Source organism: Globicephala melas, chromosome 3, assembly GCF_963455315.2.
Source record: "Globicephala melas chromosome 3, mGloMel1.2, whole genome shotgun sequence".
In the NCBI taxonomy this organism is placed as follows: domain Eukaryota; kingdom Metazoa; phylum Chordata; class Mammalia; order Artiodactyla; family Delphinidae; genus Globicephala; species Globicephala melas.
The window spans coordinates 47260625-47279502 of record NC_083316.1 but is presented as its reverse complement, the minus strand read 5'-3'; the positions used below and the strand labels follow the sequence as shown (position 1 = coordinate 47279502).

General features: G+C 38.2%; 1 protein-coding gene across 2 annotated transcripts in view; it reads left to right on the top strand.

Annotated features, from left to right (window-relative positions):
* DEPDC1B (DEP domain containing 1B) overlaps window positions 1-17407 on the top strand; it is a 106954-nt gene extending 89547 nt beyond the window's left edge. Inside the window, exons 9-11 of one of the 2 annotated variants that reach the window (XM_030843824.2) lie at window positions 1555-1731; window positions 11965-12150; window positions 17246-17407. In XM_030843824.2, the coding sequence (XP_030699684.1) occupies window positions 1555-1731; window positions 11965-12150; window positions 17246-17407 (525 nt within the window). The remainder of the gene's footprint in view (window positions 1-1554; window positions 1732-11964; window positions 12151-17245) is intronic. The other variant, XM_030843828.2, reaches the window with a different exon arrangement.
* The last annotated feature ends 1471 nt before the right edge of the window (window positions 17408-18878 follow it).

Genomic DNA, 18878 nt, shown 5'->3' with positions numbered 1-18878 from the left:
TCACAGATCCCCTGGGGTCCCTAGTCTCCAGATAAAGTCTCTGTGTGTGTCTCTCCCTCTGTACATATATGTGAGTGAAGATAAAGTATCATCTGCAGTATGTTGATGAAATGAAGTCTTATTAAACAGAATTACATGACATCATGCTTATAGGTTTTTAAAATTATAGTTGATGTACAATATTATATAAGTTGCAGGCGTATAATATAGTGATTTACAATTTTTAAATGTTCCATTTATAGTTTTTATAAAATATTGGCTATATTTCTTGTGCTGTATAATATATCCTTGTAGCTTATTTTGTACATAATAATTTGTAATTCTTTTTTTTTAATTGGAGTATAGTTGATTTACAATGTTGTGTTAGTTTCTGCTGTACAGAAAAGTGAGTCAGTTATGCCTGTACATATACCTACTCTTTTTTAGGTTCTATTTCCATATAGGTCATTACAGAGTGTTGAATAGATACAGTAGGTGCTATACAGTAGGTTCTTATTAGCTATCTATTTTATATATAGTAGTGTGTATATGTCAATCCCAATCTCCCAATTTATCCTTCTGCCCCTTTCCCTTTTGGTAACTGTAAGTTTGTTTTCTACATCTGTGACTCAATTTCTGTTTTGTAAATAGGTTCATTTGTACCATTTTTTTAGATTCCACATATTGCGCCTCCCCTCTTCCCTCTCCCCACTGGTAACCACTTGTTTGTTCACTATATCTGTGAATCTGTTTCTTTTTTGTTATATTCACTAGTTTCTTGTATTTTTTAGTTTCCATATATAAGTGATATCATATAGTATTTGTCTTTCTGTGCCTGACTTGTTTCATTTACATGCTTATAGATTTTGAAATAAGATTGTCAACAATAAAATTAGTAGGAAAAGGAAAAAATAGTCCGTCCAAAGGATTGCATTAAGAATGGATTAGTTAAAATGAATTCTATGAAAACAGCTGCTATAATATTTTTTGTATTTCATAACCTAATGCACTTCTGATGGTTTTGTTCAAAGGTGATTGTCAAATGTACATACAAAATCCTGAAGAAAATAACAATTAACTAGGAAAAACTAATTGTTGAGGCACATAGATTGTGCTCGCAATTTTTTTTTAAAACAACGAAATAAGACAATAATGAAATTAGGATATTATTAGACTAAATGGCTATAAAGTACTTTTAACTTAAAAGTGCTACATGATCCAAGTTGTGATGGTGATAATAATTTTCAGAATTTGTTTAAATATATATATTTAAAACCATCTATAAAAGGGAGTGCCTTTAAAAACTGCTCAGACAAGCATCTCTGCTAAGTCTCTGTGAGATGTGACGCACATTCTGTTCATGCTGGTTGATGAGAAGATCAGCCCACCTGAGATGACAAGGTGTGGCCAGGTGCCAGGTGAGATGTGCACCCTGTGCTGTGGGCCATTTCTCACTGACTAGGCACATTTGGTTTTTGCAAATTAGATGGCACTCAGTTCAGAGTAGTGAAAAAACCTCATCTGTGTTTATTTAAAAATTCACCCTCCCTCCCCTCTATTTTTTTTTTTTTTTAGATGGTTCAGACGTTTTCCCATTGCATCTTGTGTTCCAAAGATGAAGTGGACTTGGATGACTTATTAGCTGCTAGGTTGGTGACGTTTCTGATGGACAATTACCAAGAGATTCTGAAAGTCCCTTTGGCCTTGCAGACCTCCATAGAGGAGCGTGTGGCCCATCTACGAAGAGTCCAGGTAAAGGAAGGGATGTTACCAGTACTATAAAATTGCCAGCGGAAAGTTATGTAAGTTTGCTAGGCTTCTTGGCATTTTTTGTTTTGAAGATTGAGTGAGTTAATTTGTACAAGGTGCTTACAACCGGGCGTGGCACATAGTAGGCACTGCACATGTTTGTTATTATCTTTGAAAATTTGTGGAATGCCCACTAGGTTTTGTTGTGTTGATCAATGCTGCATACTTTTGGTTGCAAATTCCTAAAATGGGTTTGTTCAGAATCTGCATATACTTCCTGATGGAAGTGATTTATGTGCAATAAAGTCTTGATTCATAATAGCCCTGCCACCTAGGTACTATTTTTTGAATGAGAAAGCTGAGGCACAGAGAGCGTAAGTAATTTGTCCAAGGTCACAGAGCTAGGATTCAAACTGATAAAATCGTTTTCCAGAATCAGTGCTCTTAACTACTATGCCATACTGCCTCACTGTAAAGCATGGTATGGTAGAAGAACCCGGCTTCAGAGCCATAAGGACCTGGGCTAAACTCCTGGCTCCCCACTTGCCTGGTTATGTGGCTTTGGGAAAGTCCCTTAAGCCCTCTGGATTTTAGTTTCTGCAAGTGTTGAAATGGTCAATACCTACTCGATGAAGTTGTTGTAAAGAGTAGACACTACATTGTAAAACGTGTGGCACAAATGTCATATGGCAGATACTTTTTGAAAGGTATTTATTGTTTTTGTCGTTGCAGTCGTTATATTAAAATGATGCAAAAGAAATGTAATGTATTACTATCACGTGGGCCCCCCAGAGGGGTTTGTATGTCAGCCTGCAGGAGCAGAAACGTTGGGTAAAGGCAGGCAGGTCTGCTTGTCTCCTTCTGAATGACTGGCCCTCTTTCCCCTTAAGCATGTTTTGAGGCTCCACATAAGGACCAGTGAGCTGCTACCTCCCAAAGTATCATTAAAGTAAATAACCATCTGTTTTCAGTGTGCAGTTTAAAAATTAAAATAAAAAATTTTCCTATTGAAGGAATTTGGAAAATAGAGAAAACACACTAAAAAATATCAGAATAACTCTAAATGTTCAGTGTTAAGAGTCTTTTCTATTTCCCCCTCTCCCTCCCTTCCTTCCTTCTTTCCCTCCTTTGTTCCTCTTTTATAACTTACTTTCTCTTAACAATACAACAAGAAGAAGTTTCCACATCATTAAATATTCTTGATTGACCCAGAATGGCCAGGAGGACAGACTAAATGGTGTTTGAATTTCTGATGTGCCCTTTATTAGCCATGTGACCTTGGCATGTTGTATAACGACTCTCTGCTTTAACATCTGCCCCAACATCTCTTTTTTTCATCAGTAAAATGCGATAACAATAGTTAATAGCTACCTCCTAAGGCTATTTTGGGGATTGAAAGGCTTAAGACATGTAAAGTGCTTAGAATAATGTTTATCACATAGTAAGTACCTCATTTGGTACTGCTGCTGTTATTATTATCAACATTATTGTTATATATTCCACAATATCATTATGATTGGTAACATAATATTCCATAATATGAATATACCATAATTTATTTAAATGATTTTCTTTGGTTGATATTTATATTGTTTCCATTTTTTTTCCATTTTACAATCATTATGATAGTAAATATTTTTATAGTTAGATTTTTTTTTGGTCAATCTGTGATTACTTTCTAAGAATAAATTCCTAGGAGTGGCATTTCACGGTCAAAGACCATGAATGTGTGTTAAACATTGATTGCATATTGTCAAATTTCCATTTAGAGTGATTGTTCCAAGTTGCATTCCCATTGTTGGTATAAGAAAGTGTTCATTTCTTTACACCCTTGCCTACTTTGGGTAACATACATACCTTTGCCATTTAAATGGGTGAAAAAAACAAATTACTGTTGTTTTAATCTCCCACCTCCCCTTGATATTTTATGAGCCAAACTTAAAAAAAAACCCATAAAAATGAAAAGAAATACTTTCACTGAATTTCTGTAAGGAAAAGTGATAGCAGTGACTCCGTTGCTTTGCATCCTTGCTGGGCTTGTGTATTCACATGGCACAGGCTTGTATTGCAGAAACGTAACCCTGTGAGCCTTTCACTGTCAGCTGAAGATCAGATGGCTGAGTGATGATTAACTTAACTGCAGAGTAGCATGACCTGTGAAGGGGGGCTGTGATGGCCCTGAATAAAATCAGTAACTACGCAATTGTCCAGTTACATTTTCTCTCTTAGAAGTACACACTCATTAGAATTGCCAAACAATTGTTTGTTTTAGTGCTCAAAGCCTATAGATCTCTCTTCTCTTGCACAGGGTACTCAGCCACTCCGTCATAACACATTTAGGGTGGTACCTTTCTGAAAATGCAGTGTTACTTGGACTATTCTGGTGAATTGTTTTGGAGCAGTTTCAGGGCTGACCCTGGGATAGATAAACAGTGAGGTCAGCGTTGTTTTTGACACCAACCTTCTGTTGACCTTCTGTTGACCTTGTCTGTAACCCTCTTCTTCCTCTTATACCCTTTACTCATAGATATCTTGTGTTTTTCTCATGTCCTAGGCTTTGGCGGTCACACTTTACCTGGGCCTCACCTTTTTATTCTGGCCCTTTTCTACTTTTTCCAGAATTCTTGGTTCAAATACAAATTAAGTGTTGTGTGTGTCCTCCTTTCCTTATGGTTCTGGTCTGTTTTTCTTGGGTTGTCCCTAAATGACCTGGTAAACTGATGCTGAGGCATGGAATGTTCTTCATGGATAACCCTCCCTGGCAACACAATTATTTATTTATTAAAAAAATTTTTTTTTGAATTTTGTTTATTTTTTTATACAGCAGGTTCTTATTAGTCATCCATTTTATACACATCAGTATATACATGTCAATCCCAATTGCCCAATTCATCACACCCCACCCCCACCCCCCGCCGCTTCACCCCCTTGGTGTCCATACATTTGTTCTCTACATCTGTGTCTCAGCTTCTGTCCTGCAAACAGTTTCATCTGTACCATTTTTCTAGGTGCCACATACATGCGTTAATATACGATATTTGTTTTTCTCTTTCTGACTTACTTCACTCTGTATGACAGTCTCTAGATCCATCCACGACTCAACAAATGACCCCATTTCGTTCCTTTTTATGGCTGAGTAATATTCCATTGTATATATGTACCACAACTTCTTTATCCATTCGTCTGTCGATGGACATTTAGGTTGCTTCCATGACCTGGCTATTGTAAATAGTGCTGCAGTGTACATTGGGGTGCATGTGTCTCTTTGAATTATGGTTTTCTCAGGGTATATGCCCAGTCGTGGGATTGCTGGATCATATGGTAATTCTATTTTTAGTTTTTTAAGGAACCCCCATACTGTTCTCCATAGTGGCTGTATCAATTTACATTCCCACCAACAGTACAAGAGGGTTCCCTTTTCTCCACACCCTCTCCAGCATTTGTTGTTTGTAGATTTTCTGATGATGCCCATTCTAACTGGTGTGAGGTGATACCTCATTGTAGTTTTGATTTGCATTTCTCTAATAATTAGTGATGTTGAGCAGCTTTTCATGTGCTTCTTGGCCATCTGTATGTTTTCTTTGGAGAGATGTCTATTTAGGTCTTCTGCCCATTATTGGATTTTTTAAAATATTGAGCTGCATGAACTGTTTATATATTTTGGATATTAATCCTTTGTCCGTTGATTTGTTTGCAAATATTTTCTCCCATTCTGAGGGTTGTCATTGTGTCTTGTTTATGGTTTCCTTTGCTCTGCAAAAGCTTTGAAGTCTCATTAGGTCCCATTTGTTTATTTCTGTTTTTATTTCCATTACTCTAAGAGGTGGATCAAAAAAGATCTTGCTGTGATTTATGTCAAAGAGTGTTCTTCCTATGTTTTCCTCTAAGAGTTTTATAGTGTCTGGTCTTAAATTTAGGTCTCGATCCATTTTGACTTTATTGTTGTGTATGGTGTTAAGGAGTGCTCTAATTTCATTCTTTTATATGTAGCTGTCCAGTTTTCCCAGCACCACTTATTGAACAGACTGTCTTTTGTCCATTGTATATCCTTGCCTCCTTTGTCATAGATTAGGTGACCATAGGTGCGTGGGTTTATCTCTGGGCTTTCTATCTTGTTCCATTGATCTGTGTTTCTGTTTTTGTGCCAGTACCATATTGTCTTGATTACTGTAGCTTTGTAGTATAGTCTGAAGTCAGGGAGTCTGATTCCTCCAGCTCTGTTTTTTTCCCTCAAGACTGCTTTGGCTATTCGGGGTCTTTTGTGTCTCCTTACAAATTTTAAGTTTTTTTGTTCTAGTTCTGTAAAAAATGCCATTGGTAATTTGATAGGGATTGCATTGAATCTGTAGATTGCTTTGGGTAGCATAGTCATTTTCACAATATTGATTCTTCCAATCTGAGAACATGGTATATCTCTCCATCTGTTGGTATCATCTTTAATTTCTTTCATCAGTGTCTTATAGTTTTCTGCATACAGGTCTTTTGTCTCCCTAAGTAGTTTTATTCCTAGGTATTTTATTCATTTTCTTGCAGTGGGAAATGGGAGTGTTTCCTTAATTTCTCTTTCAAATTTTCATCATTAGTCTATAGGAATGCAAGAGATTTCGGTGCATTAATTTTGTATCCTGCAACTTTACCCAATTCATTGATTAGCTCTAGTACTTTTCTGGTGGAATCTTTAGGATTCTCTATGTAGAGTATCATGTCATCTGCAAACAGTGATGGTTTTTCTTCTTTTTTTCCAATCTGTATTCCTTTTATTTCTTTTTCTTCTCTGATTGCTGTTGCTAGGACTTCCAAAAGTATGTTGAATAATAGTGGTGAGAGTGGACATCCTTGCCTTCTTCCTGATCTTAGAGGAAATGCTTTCAGTTTTTCACCATTGAGAATGATGTTTGCTGTGGGTTTGTCGTATATTGCCTTTATTTTGTTGAGGTAGGTTCCCTCTATGCCCACTTTATGGAGAGTTTTTATCATAAATGGGTGTTGAATTTTGTCAAAAGCTTTTTCTACATCTATTGAGATGATCATATGGTTTTTTACTTCAATTTGTTAATATGGTGTATCACACTGATTGATTTGCGTATATTGAAGAACACTTGCATCCCTGGGATAAATCCCACTCGATCATGGTGTATAATCCTTTTAATGTGTTGTTGGATTCTGTTTACTAGTATTTTGTTGAGGATTTTTGCATCTATACTCATGAGTGATATTGATCTGTAATTTTCTTTTTTTGTAGTATCTTTGTCTGGTTTTGGTATCCGGGTGATGGTGGCCATGAGAATGAGTTTGGGAGTGTTCCTTCCTCTGCAATTTTTTGGAAGAGTTTGAGAAGGATGGGTGGTGTCTCTTCTCTAAATGTTTGATAGAATTCACCTGTGAAGCCATGTGGTCTTGGAGTTTTGTTTGTTGGAAGATTTTTAATCACAGTTTCAATTTCATTACTTGTGATTGGTCTGTTCATATTTTCTCTTTCTTCCTGGTTCAGTCTTGGAAGGTTATACGTTTCTAAGAATTTGTCCATTTCTTCCAGGTTGTCCATTTTATTGGCATAGAGTTGCTTGTCGTAGTCTCTTAGGATGCTTTGTATTTCTGCGTTGTCTGTTGTAACTTCTCCTTTTTCATTTCTAATTTTATTGATTTGAGTCCTCTCCCTGTTTTTCTTGATGAGTCTGGCTAATGGTTTATCAATTTTGTTTATCTCCTCAAAGAACCAACTTTTAGTTTTATTGATCTTCACTATTGTTTTCTTTATTTCTATTTCATTTATTTCTGCTCTGATCTTTATGATTTCTTTCCTTCTGCTAACTTTGGGTTTTCTTTGTTCTTCTTTCTCTATTTCCCTCAGGTGTAAGGTTAGATTGTTTATTTGAGATTTTTCTTTTTTCTTGAGGTAGGCTTGTATTGCTATAAACTTCCCTCTTAGAACTGCTTTTGCTGCATCCCATAGGTTTTGAATTGTCGTGTTTTCATTGTCATTTGTCTGTAGGTATTTTTTGATTTCCTCTTTGATTTCTTCAGTGATCTTTTGGTTATTTAGTAACGTATTGTTTAGCCTCCATCTGTTTGTGTTTTATACGTTTTTTCCCCTGTAATTCATTTCTAATCTCATAGTGTTGTGTTCAGAAAAGATGACTGATATGACTTCAGTTTTCTTAAATTTACTGAGGCTTGGTTTGTGACCCAAGATGTGATCTATCCTGGAGAATGTACCGTGCGCATTTGAGGAGAAAGTGTAATCTGCTGTTTTTGGATGGAATGTCCTATAAATATCAATTAAATCTATCTGGTCTGTTGTATCATTTAAAGCTTCTGTTTCCTTATTTATTTTCATTTTGGATGATCTGTCCATTGGTGTAAGTGAGGTGTTAAAGTTCCCCACTATTATTGTGTTACTGTCAATTTCCTCTGTTAGAGCTGTTAGCAGTTGCCTTATGTATTGAGGTGCTCCTATGTTGGGTGCATATATATTTATAATTGTTATGTCTTCTTCTTGGATTGATCCCTTGATCATTATGTAGTGTCCGTCCTTGTCTCTTGTAACATTCTTTATTTTAAAGTCTATTTTATCTGACATGAGTATTGCTACCCCAGGTTTCTTTTGATTTCCATTTTCATGGAATATCTTTTTCCATCCCTTCACTTTCAGTCTGTATGTGTCCCTAGGACTGAAGTGGGTCTCTTGTAGGCAGCATATATATGGGTCTTGTTTTTGTATCCATTCAGCAAGCCTGTGTCTTTTGGTTGGAGCACCAAATCCGTTCACGTTTAAGGTAATTATCGATACATATGTTCCTCTTACTATTTTCTTAATTGTTTTGGGTTTGTTCTTGTAGGTTCTTTTCTTCTCTTGTGTTTCCGACTTAGAGAAGTTCCTTTTGGATTTGTTGTAGAGCTGGTTTGTTGGTGCTGAATTCTCTTAGCTTTTGCTTGTCTGTAAAGCTTTTGATTTCTCCATTGAATCTGAATGAGATCCTTGCAGGGTAGAGTAATCTTGGTTGTAGGTTCTTCCCTTTCATCGCTTTAAGGATATCATCCCACTCCCTTCTGGCTTGTAGAGTTTCTGCTGAGAAATCAGCTGTTAATCTTATGGGAGTTCCCTTGTATGTTATTTGTCACTTTTCCCTTGCTGCTTTCAATAATTTTTCTTTGTCGTTAGGTTTTGCCAGTTTGATTACTATGTGTTTCGCTGTGTTTCTCTTTGGGTTTATACTGTATGGGACTCTGCACTTCCTGGACTTGGGTGGCTCTTTCCTTTCCCATGTTAGGGAAGCTTTCGACTATAATCTCTTCAAATATTTTCTCTGGTCCTTCTCTCTCTCTTCTCCTTCTGGGACCCCTATAATGCGAACGTTGTTGCGTTTAATGTTGTCCCAGAGGTCTCTTAGGCTCTCTTCATTTATTTTCATTCTTTTTTTTTTTATTCTGTTCCGTGGCAGTGAATTCCACCATTCTGTCTTCCAGGTCACTTATCCGTTCTTCTGCCTCAGTTATTCTGCTATTGATTCCTTCTAGTGTAGTTTTCATTTCAGTTACTGTATTGTTCATCTCTGTTTGTTCTTTAATTCTTCTAGGTCTTTTTTAAACATTTCTTGCATCTTCTTGTTCTTTGCCTCCATTGTTTTTCCGAGGTCCTGGATCATCTTCACTATCATTATTCTGAATTCTTTTTCTGGCAGGCTGCCTATCTCCACTTCATTAAGTTGTTTTCCTGGGGCTTTATCTGGTTGCTTTATCTGGTACATAGCCCTCTGCCTTTTCATCTTGTCTATCTCTCTGTGAACGTGTTTTTTGTTCCACAGACTGCAGGATTGTAGTTCTTCTTGCTTCTGCTGTCTGTCCTCTGGTGGATGAGGCTGTCTAAGAGGCTTGTGCAAGTTTCCTGATCAGAGGGACTGGTGGTGGGTAGAGCTGACTGTTGCTCTGGTGAGCAGAGCTCAGTAAAACTTTAATCTGCTTGACTGCTGATGGGTGGTGCTGGGTTACCTCCCTGTTGGTTGTTTGGCCTGAGGCAACCCAACACTGGTGCCTTCCCCGGCTCTTTGGTGGGGCTAATGGCAGACTCTGGGAGGGCTCACGCCAAGGAGCATGTCCCAGAGCTTCTGCTGCCAGTTTCCTCGTCCCCACGGTGAGCCACAGCCACCCCCGCCTCTGCAGGAGACCCTCCAACACTAGCAGGTAGGTCTGGTTCAGTCTTCCCTGGGGTTACTGCTCCTTCCCCTGGGTTGCGATGCGCACACTACTTTGTGTGCGGCCTCCGAGAGTGGAGTCTCTGTTTCTCCCAGTCCTGTCGAAGGCCTGCAATCAAATCCCACTAGGCTTCAAAGTCTGATTCTCTAGCAATTCCTCCTCCCATTTCCGGACCCCCAGGTTGGGAAGCCTGATGTGGGACTCAGAACCTTCACTCCGTTGGGTGGACTTCTGTGTTGTAAGTGTTCTCCAGTCTGTGATTCACCCACCCAGCAGTTATGGGATTTGATTTTACTGTGATTGCGCCCCTCCTACCGTCTCATTGTGGCTTCTCCTTTGTCTTTGGATGTGGGGTATCTTTTTTGGTGAGTTCCAGTGTCTTCCTGTCGTTGATTGTCCAGCAGCTAGTTGTGATTCTGGTGTCCTCAGAAGAGGGAGTGAGAGCACGTCCTTCTACTCCGCCATCTTGGTTCCGCTTCTGTATTCTTTTAACACATTTATTTTTAACTGTGGCTTCTGGGAAAAAAAAGTCTTAAACCAAAGACATGAATATAATGGTAGTAATTTTATCCAGTGCAGAAGAACAGTAGGTGCTATATTTTTGAGGAGATGAACCTCTTGGACTCTGAAAAATTTTTTTAACTTTTTAATTTATATTGGAATATAGCAATTAACAATGTTGTGACAGTTTTCAGGTACACAGCAAAGCGACTCAGCCATACATATGCATGTATCCATTCTCCCCCAAACTTCCCTCCCATCCAGGCTGCACATAACATTGAGCAGAGTTTCCTGTGCTATACGGTGGGGTCCTTGTTGGTTATCCATTTTAACTATGGCTGTGTGTATACATGAATCCCAAACTCCCTAACTATCCCTTCCCCCCACACTTGCCCCTTGGTAACCATAAGTTCATTCTTTAAGTCTGTGAGTCTGTTTCTGTTTTGTAAATAAGTTCATTTGTATCATTTCTTTTTAGATTGCACATATAAGCCATATCATATGATATTTCTTTCTCTGTCTGACTTACTTCACTCAGTATGACAATCTCTAGGTCCAACCATGTTGCTGCAGATGGCATTATTTCATTCTTTTTAATGGCTGATTAATACTTCATTGTATATATGTACCATATCTTCTTTATCCATTCCTCTGTCGATGGACATTTAGGTTGTTTCCATGTCTTGCCTATTGTAAACAGTACTGCAATGAACATTGGTGTGCATGTATCCTGTCAGACCATGTTTTTCTCCGGATATATGCCCAGGAGTGGGATTGCGTGGTCATGTGGTAGCTCTATTTTTAGTTTTTTCAGGAACCTTCATGCTGTGAAGGTGGCTGTACTAATTTACATTCCCACCAAGAGTGTAGGAGGGTTCCCTTCTTTCCACACCCTCTCCAGCATTTATTGTTTGTGGATTTTTTTGATGATGGCCATTCTGACTGGTGTGAGGTGATATCTCATTGTAGTTTTGATTTGGATGAAATTAAGTATTTTTAATGGATGCTTTTATTTATAGATCTTGGTACCTTTTTCCCTCTTATTTCATCCTTCTGCCTTTTGCCCTGTAGTGTCTGCACATTTGTTTTCACTAGTTTCATGCTATGAACATGTTTGGAGATGGGTGCAGTACTTCCCTCTACACAGCAGCTGAGCTAAACTTGTACTTTTGTCAGTGCCCAAGGGAGGGAGGAACAGACTCTCCAGATGTGGAAAGAACCTACATAGTTCATCATGTGTGTTTGGAATCATTCTAGGCAATATGTTCAGTTTGTGTGTAAATTTCAGATCTTATTAGAAGAGAGCACAAGGTTTTTTGTTTATGAAAATGGCTTTGGGGTTTAAAAAGGCAAAAACTTATATGCTATACTGTGGCTTTACGTGATTTTTTTTTGAAGTTATGGAAACACTTTTTACTTTTCATTATAGTTTTTCCCAGTCAAATTGAATGTCATATCATTCCTACTAGGAGATCTACGGTCTGAATTAATTCTTGAAATTTATTTGAAAATGCGCTTTCACTAATAATCCCTTTGCCCCAGATAAAATACCCAGGAGCTGATATGGATATCACTTTGTCTGCTCCATCATTTTGCCGTCAAATTAGCCCAGAGGAATTTGAATACCAAAGAGTATACGGCTCTCAGGAACCTGTGGCAGCATTGTTGGAGGAAGTCATCACAGATGCCAAACTCTCCAGTAAAGAAAAGAAGAAAAAATTGAAGCAGGTAAAAAGGATATTCTTCATAAGTCATTTCTTCTCCCTACCGTTCTTATGTTGTTTTGTTTCCTTTTTATTCTCTATTTTAATAGGTTTCATACGAATCTCATCTTCTGAGACAGAGCAGTTTTGAAAGTAAATATTTTATTTCATATATTAATTTACACAAATATGGTCAGTTTTCCAGGTCTTTATTCTCCAATGTAAATCTTTCACCATTATTGAGCTCTTCATTTATGAAGCTATTCTCTAATATTTGTCCTTGGTTTTGATATGTGGTATGATGTGAGTTAGTGGAGCAATTACTTTAAATTCAGAGAGGCTGTCAAATGAGAACAGTTTCTTTGGATTTTTTTGAAAGGCAAATCAGACTGAATTCACAAGTGTAAAATGTCCAGAATTTAAGAGTCTTTGGTTTTACATAGCCCCTATCAAATTGGTTTCTTGCTGCGGGCATCACTAAAAGTTTTTAGTTCTTGTTAAACAACACAGCTTAGGGTTTCAGAGAAGAGTTTTCAACTCAGCATAGGTTTAACTTGATCTTTTTTAAAACTTGAAGTGTAATTGATTTACAATGTTGTGTTAGTTTCAGGTATACATACCTTGATCTTTTTTTTTTTGTTTGCTTTTGTTTTTGTTTTTGTCTCATAAGTCTCTTTTATTCAACACACTCCCCAACTTTCTTTCTTTTTTTAAAATCGTTTTTAACATCTTTTTTTTTGGTAACATCTTTATTGGAGTGTAATTGCTTTACAATGGTGTGTTGGTTTCTGCTGTATAACAAAGTGAATCAGGTATACATATACATATATCCCCATATCCCCTCCCTCTTGCGTCTCCCTCCCACCCTCCCAATCCCACCCCTCTAGGTGGTCACAAAGCACCGAGCTGATCTCCCTGTGCTATGCGGCTGCTTCCCACTAGCTATCGATTTTACATTTGGTAGTGTATATATGTCCATGCTACTCTCTCACTTCATCCCAGCTTACCCTTCCCCCTCCTCATGTCCTCAAGTCCATGCTCTACATCTGCGCCTTTATTCCTGTCGCCTCTAGGTTCTTCAGAACCAGTTTTTTTTTTTTTTTTTAGATTCCATGTGTATGTATTGGCATACGGTATTTGTTTTTCTCTTTCTGAGTTACCACTCTGTATGACAGAGTCTGGGTCCACCCACTTCACTACAGATAACTCAATTTCCTTTCTTTTTATGGCTGAGTGATATTCCATTGTATATATGTGCCACATCTTCTTTATCCATTCATCTGTCGATGGACACTTAGGTTGCGTCCATGTCCTGGAAGTTGTAAATAGAGATGCAGTGAACATTGTGGTACATGACTCTTTTTGAACTATGGTTTTCTCAGGGTATATGCCCAGTAGTGGGATTGCTGGGTCATATGGTAGTTTTATTTTCAGTTTTTTAAGGAACCTCCATACTGCTCTCCATAGTGGCTGTGTCAATTTACATTCCTACCAACAATGCAAGAAAGAGGGTTGCATTTTCTCCACACCCTCTCCAGCATTTATTGTTTGTAGATTTTTTGATGATAGCCATTCTGACTGGTGTGAGGTGATACTCATTGTAATCTGATTTGTGGTTCTCTAATGATCAGTGACGTTGAGCATCCTTTCATGTGTTTGTTGGCAATCTGTATATCTTAGAAGAAAGTGTATTCTGTTGTTTTTGGATGGAATGTCCTATAAATATCAATTGAGTCCATCTTGTTTAATGTATCATTTAAAGCTTGTGTTTCCTTATTTATTTTCATTTTGGATGATCTGTCCATTGGTGAAAGTGGGGTGTTAAAGTCCCCACTATGAATGTGTTACTGTCGATTTCCCCTTATATGGCTGTTAGCATTTGCCTTATGTATTGAGGTGCTCCTATGTTGGGTGCATAAATATTTACAATTGTTATATCTTCTTCTTGGATCGATCCCTTGATCATTATGTAGTGTCCTTCTTTGTCTCTTCTAATAGTCTTTATTTTAAAATCTGTTTTGTCTGATATGAGAATTACTACTCCAGCTTTCTTCTGATTTCCAATTGCATGGAATATCTTTTTCCATCCCCTCACTTTCAGTCTGTATGTGTCCCTAGGTCTGAAGTGGATCTCTTGTAGACAGCCTATATATGGGTCTTGTTTTTGTATCCATTCAGCCAATCTGTGTCTTTTGGTTGAAGCATTTAATCCATTTACATTTAAGGTAATTATTGATATGTATGTTCCTATTACCATTTTCTTAATTGTTTTGGGTTTGTTATCGTAGGTCTTTTCCTTTTCTTGTGTTTCCTTCCTAGAGAAGTTCCTTTAGCATTTGTTGTAAAGCTGGCTTGGTGGTGCTGAATTCTCTTAGCTTTGGCCAGTCTGTAAAGGTTTTAATTTCTCCATCGAATCTGAATGAGATCCTTGCTGAGTAGAGTAATCTTGGTTGTAGGTTTTTCCCTTTCATCACTTTAAATATGTCCTGCCACTCCCTTCTGGCTTGCAGAGTTTCTGCTGAAAGATCAGCTGTTAACCTTATTGGGATTCCCTTGTATGTTAATTGTTGCTTTTCCCTTGCTGCTTTTGATATTTTTTCTTTGTATTTAATTTTTGATAGTTTGATTAATATGTGTCTTGGCATGTTTCTCCTTGGATTTATCCTTTATGGTACTCTCTGCGATTCCTGGACTTGATTATTTCCTTTCCCGTATTAGGATAGTTTTCAACTATTATCTCTTCAAATATTTTCTCAGTCCTTTTTTTTTTTCTCTTCTTCTTCTGGGACCCCTATATTCAAATGTTGTTGTGTTTAATGTTGTCCCAGGGGTCTCTGAGACTGTCCTCAATTCTTTTCATTCTTTTTTCTTTTCTTTTTTTTTTTTTTAAATAGATTGGATTTAGCATAGGTAGTAGTGCTGAGCAGGGACAACAGGAGGAAAGTTTCCTAATCGGGCTGGTTGGTGTTGTCGTCTTTTTTATTTATTTATTTATTTATTTATTATTTATGGCTGTGTTGGGTCTTCGTTTCTGTGCGAGGGCTTTCTCCAGTTGCGGCAAGCGGGGGCCACTCTTCATCGCGGTGCGTGGGCCTCTCACTATCGCAGCCTCCGTTGTTGCGGAGCACATACTCCAGATGCGCAGGCTCGGTAATTGTGGCTCACGGGCCCAGATGCTCTGTGGCATGTGGGATCTTCCCAGACCAGGGCTCGAACCCACGTCCCTGCATTGGCAAGCGGATTCTCAACCACTGCGCCACCAGGGAAGCCCCTCATTCTTTTGTCTTTATTCTGCTCTGCAGTAGTTATTTCCACTATTTTATCTTCCAGGTCACTTATCTGTTCTTCTGCCTCAGTTATTCTGCTATTGATTCCTTCTAGACAATTTTAAATTTTATTTATTGTGTTGTGCATCATTGTTTGTGTGCTCTTTAGTTCTTCTAGGTCCTTGTTAAATGTTTCTTGTATTTTCTCCATTATATTTCCAAGATTTTGGATCATCTTTACTCTCATTACTCTGAATTCTTTTTCAGGTAGACTGCCTATTTCCTCTTCATTTGTTTAGTCTGGTGGGTTTTTACCTTGCTCCTTCATCTGGAGCATCTGTGTATTTCTCTGTCTTCTCATTTTGTGTAACTTACTATGTTTGGGGTCTTCTTTTCGCAGGCTGCACGTTCTTAGTTCCCATTGTTTTTGGTGTCTGCTCCCATTGGGTAAGGTTGGTTCAGTGGGTTGTGTAGGCTTCCTGGTGGAGGGGACTGGTGCCTGTGTTCTGGTGGATGAGGCTGAATCTTGTTTTTCTGGTGGACAGGACTGTGTCCGGTTGTTGTTTTGCAGTGTCTGTGACCTTATTATGATTTTAGGCAGCCTCTCTGCTAATGAGTGGGGTTGTGTTCCTGTCTTGCTAGTTGTTTGGAATAGGGTGTCCAGCACTGTAGCTTGCTGGTCATTGAGTGGAGTTGGGTCTTGACATTGAGATGGAGATCTCTGGGAGAGCTTTTGCCATTTGATATTATGTGGGGCTGGGAGGTCTCTGGTGGACCAATGTCCTGAACTTGGCTCTTCTACCTCAGAGGCTCAGGCCTGACACCCGACCAGAGCACCAAGACCCTGTCACCCACGCGGCTCTGAACTCTGGAACTCCACGCTCCAGAGGCCCTCCTTTAGAGGTGCTGCCTCTCCCCTTCCACACAGGTCCTACCTTGATCATTTTTAAAGTATTGATTCAAGAGCAAGTGAATGGTGTTTATTTTTAAAGACTGAATCCTGCATAGTTGATTTCTGATCACACCACCTAAGATTACACACAAAGCACAAAGGTTCTAGATTCCCGTCCTGTTCTTCTCAGAGTAATTTTGGAGAAGAGTTCAGTGGTGACAATCAAAGGAAAAGCATATTGCTTCTCTGTATGCTTTTTGTAAAGTAATGTATACCAGCACGTTTTCTCTTCCATTTGGGTAGAAGCAGGTGGAGCTAAGCTGGAGAAGCAGGGAGATGGGGAAATGTTGTTGGGCCCAGATTTTCTTTGACTGTGTAGAACATAAGTCAGAATTACTTGTGAATATTTTAGAAGGGAAGTGTGTTTATAGTTGGCAGGGGAGAAATTTAAAGAAGTATGACTAAAGTGAGTTTATTGGAAGATTAGATCAAATTAAAGATGAATCCGATCTATTGAAAGTGCAATCCAATGATTTAACAAAAAGAAATGGATTTGTGTTGAAGTGAACTTGTGATCTGTTTTCTTCTTATTTTCTTTTCTGATGGAAAGCAGTAAACATTAAAACAAAACAAAAATAGGGAAGTATTGCATCAGAAACTTATTTTAAAATTACAGTGCCCAGGGCTTCCCTGGTGGCGCAGTGGTTGAGAGTCCGCCTGCTGATGCAGGGGACACGGGTTCGTGCCCTGGTCGGGGAATATCCCACATGCTGCGGAGCGGCTGGGCCTGTGAGCCATGGCCGATGAGCCTGCATGTCTGGAGTCTGTGCTCCGCACCGGGAGAGGCCCGCGTACCGCCAAAAAAAACCCAAAAACAAACAAACAATAATTACAGTGTCCAATTTTATTGACTTTCATTTGTTTTTTTGACACTTCTTGGATCCTTTTTTTTTTATTTTTAGTTTCAAAAGTCCTATCCTGAAGTCTACCAAGAACGATTTCCTACACCAGAAAGTGAAGCACTTCTGTTTCCTGAAAAACCTAAAGCAAAACCACAGCTGCTGATGTGGACACTAAAAAACCCCTTCCAACCATTTCAAAGAACTAGAAGTTTTCGGATGTAATACTTGGATAGCTGTTAAAGACCTCTGTTGTTGCTGTTGCTTTTGAGTAAATAGGTGGTTAGAGGACTATGGTGGTGGAAGAAAGAAGCACATAAACCACAGACTACTGAATTATAAAGATTTCCTGACTTCAAAAAATGTTGAGCCATTATCAGTATTTTTATAAAATTCAATGCTGTTTTTAAAGTGTACAAACCAATTAAAAATAATGAGACAAATATATAGTGGTAAAGTTAACGTTTTTAATTTGTTACAAAAGGTAAGGGTATTTTCATTTTTTTATTTGTTGTTTCCTATGGTGTTTATAAAATATTTGTGTGTACATCCTAGTTACTGATGTCTTTGTGATAACCAAGACTGAAAAATAGTGTATATGTTTGAATAAGAACGACACTGAGTACTGTTACTGTGATGCTATTGACCTAATAGCCAATTGTGATTTCTGCTGTATAAATTGTTTTTCACTGTTGCACAAAGATTCTTAATGTTCTTTATTACAATGGCTGTGTCTTTTATTGCAGATCTGTTGGGTGCTATGACAGATTTTATGAAAGCTAGTTCTTTTATGATGTATGTATTAGTTGGTGTTTACTTGTAAGTGAAGTAGATTTTCATCTGCCTGCAGTGGTATAATTTCAGTCTTGGCTAAAGATGGAAAATTGAACTGGATAAATTCTTTTGGTCTCATTAGCCCTGTGATTCTAAGTCAAATCTTTGTTGTTTCATGAAAAACACAAATGGGTTAAGTAAAATGAGACTACTTCCTTTATAAGTATCAATATATTTTCCCCAGCTTCCTCATCCTTTTGAAAGTAAATGGAATGTAAATAAATACTGTTCTTTTTAATACTGTACATGGTGTTTCTTTTTTGGCATTTATTTAGGTCAGGGAGTTCCCTGGTGGTCCATTGGTAAAGAATCCACCTTACAATGCAGGGGACGTGAGTTCAATCCCTGGTCAGGGAACTAAGATCCCACATGCCGCAGGGAAACTAAGCCCGCGTGCCACAACTACAGAGACCACGCACTCTGGAGCCTGTGAGCCACAACTAGAGAGAAGCCCGTGTACCACAATGAAGAGACCACACACTGCAATGAAAGATCCCACATGCCTCAACGAAGATCCTGCGTGTGGCAACTCAGACCCAACGCGGCCAAAAATAAATAAAATAAATAGATAAAATTAAAAAAAAAAGAATATATATATTTAGGTCAGTCAGAGAGCATCTTCAGATGCTAAACATCATCACCTTAGCTAATGTTCTCACATCAATCATTTATTTCTATGATAAAATAAGTGAGTTTTGGGCTTTAGTACTAGACTTTAGGAGGTGCTTTGTCCATTTCTTTTGCTTTGCTCTGCCCTCTTGCAAATAGTGGTACACTTAAATTATGGAGCAGCTGGAATGCTTCTTTTGAGACTGATTACCCAAAACGCTAAGAGCGGCACTCATTAATTGGCTTGCTCTGC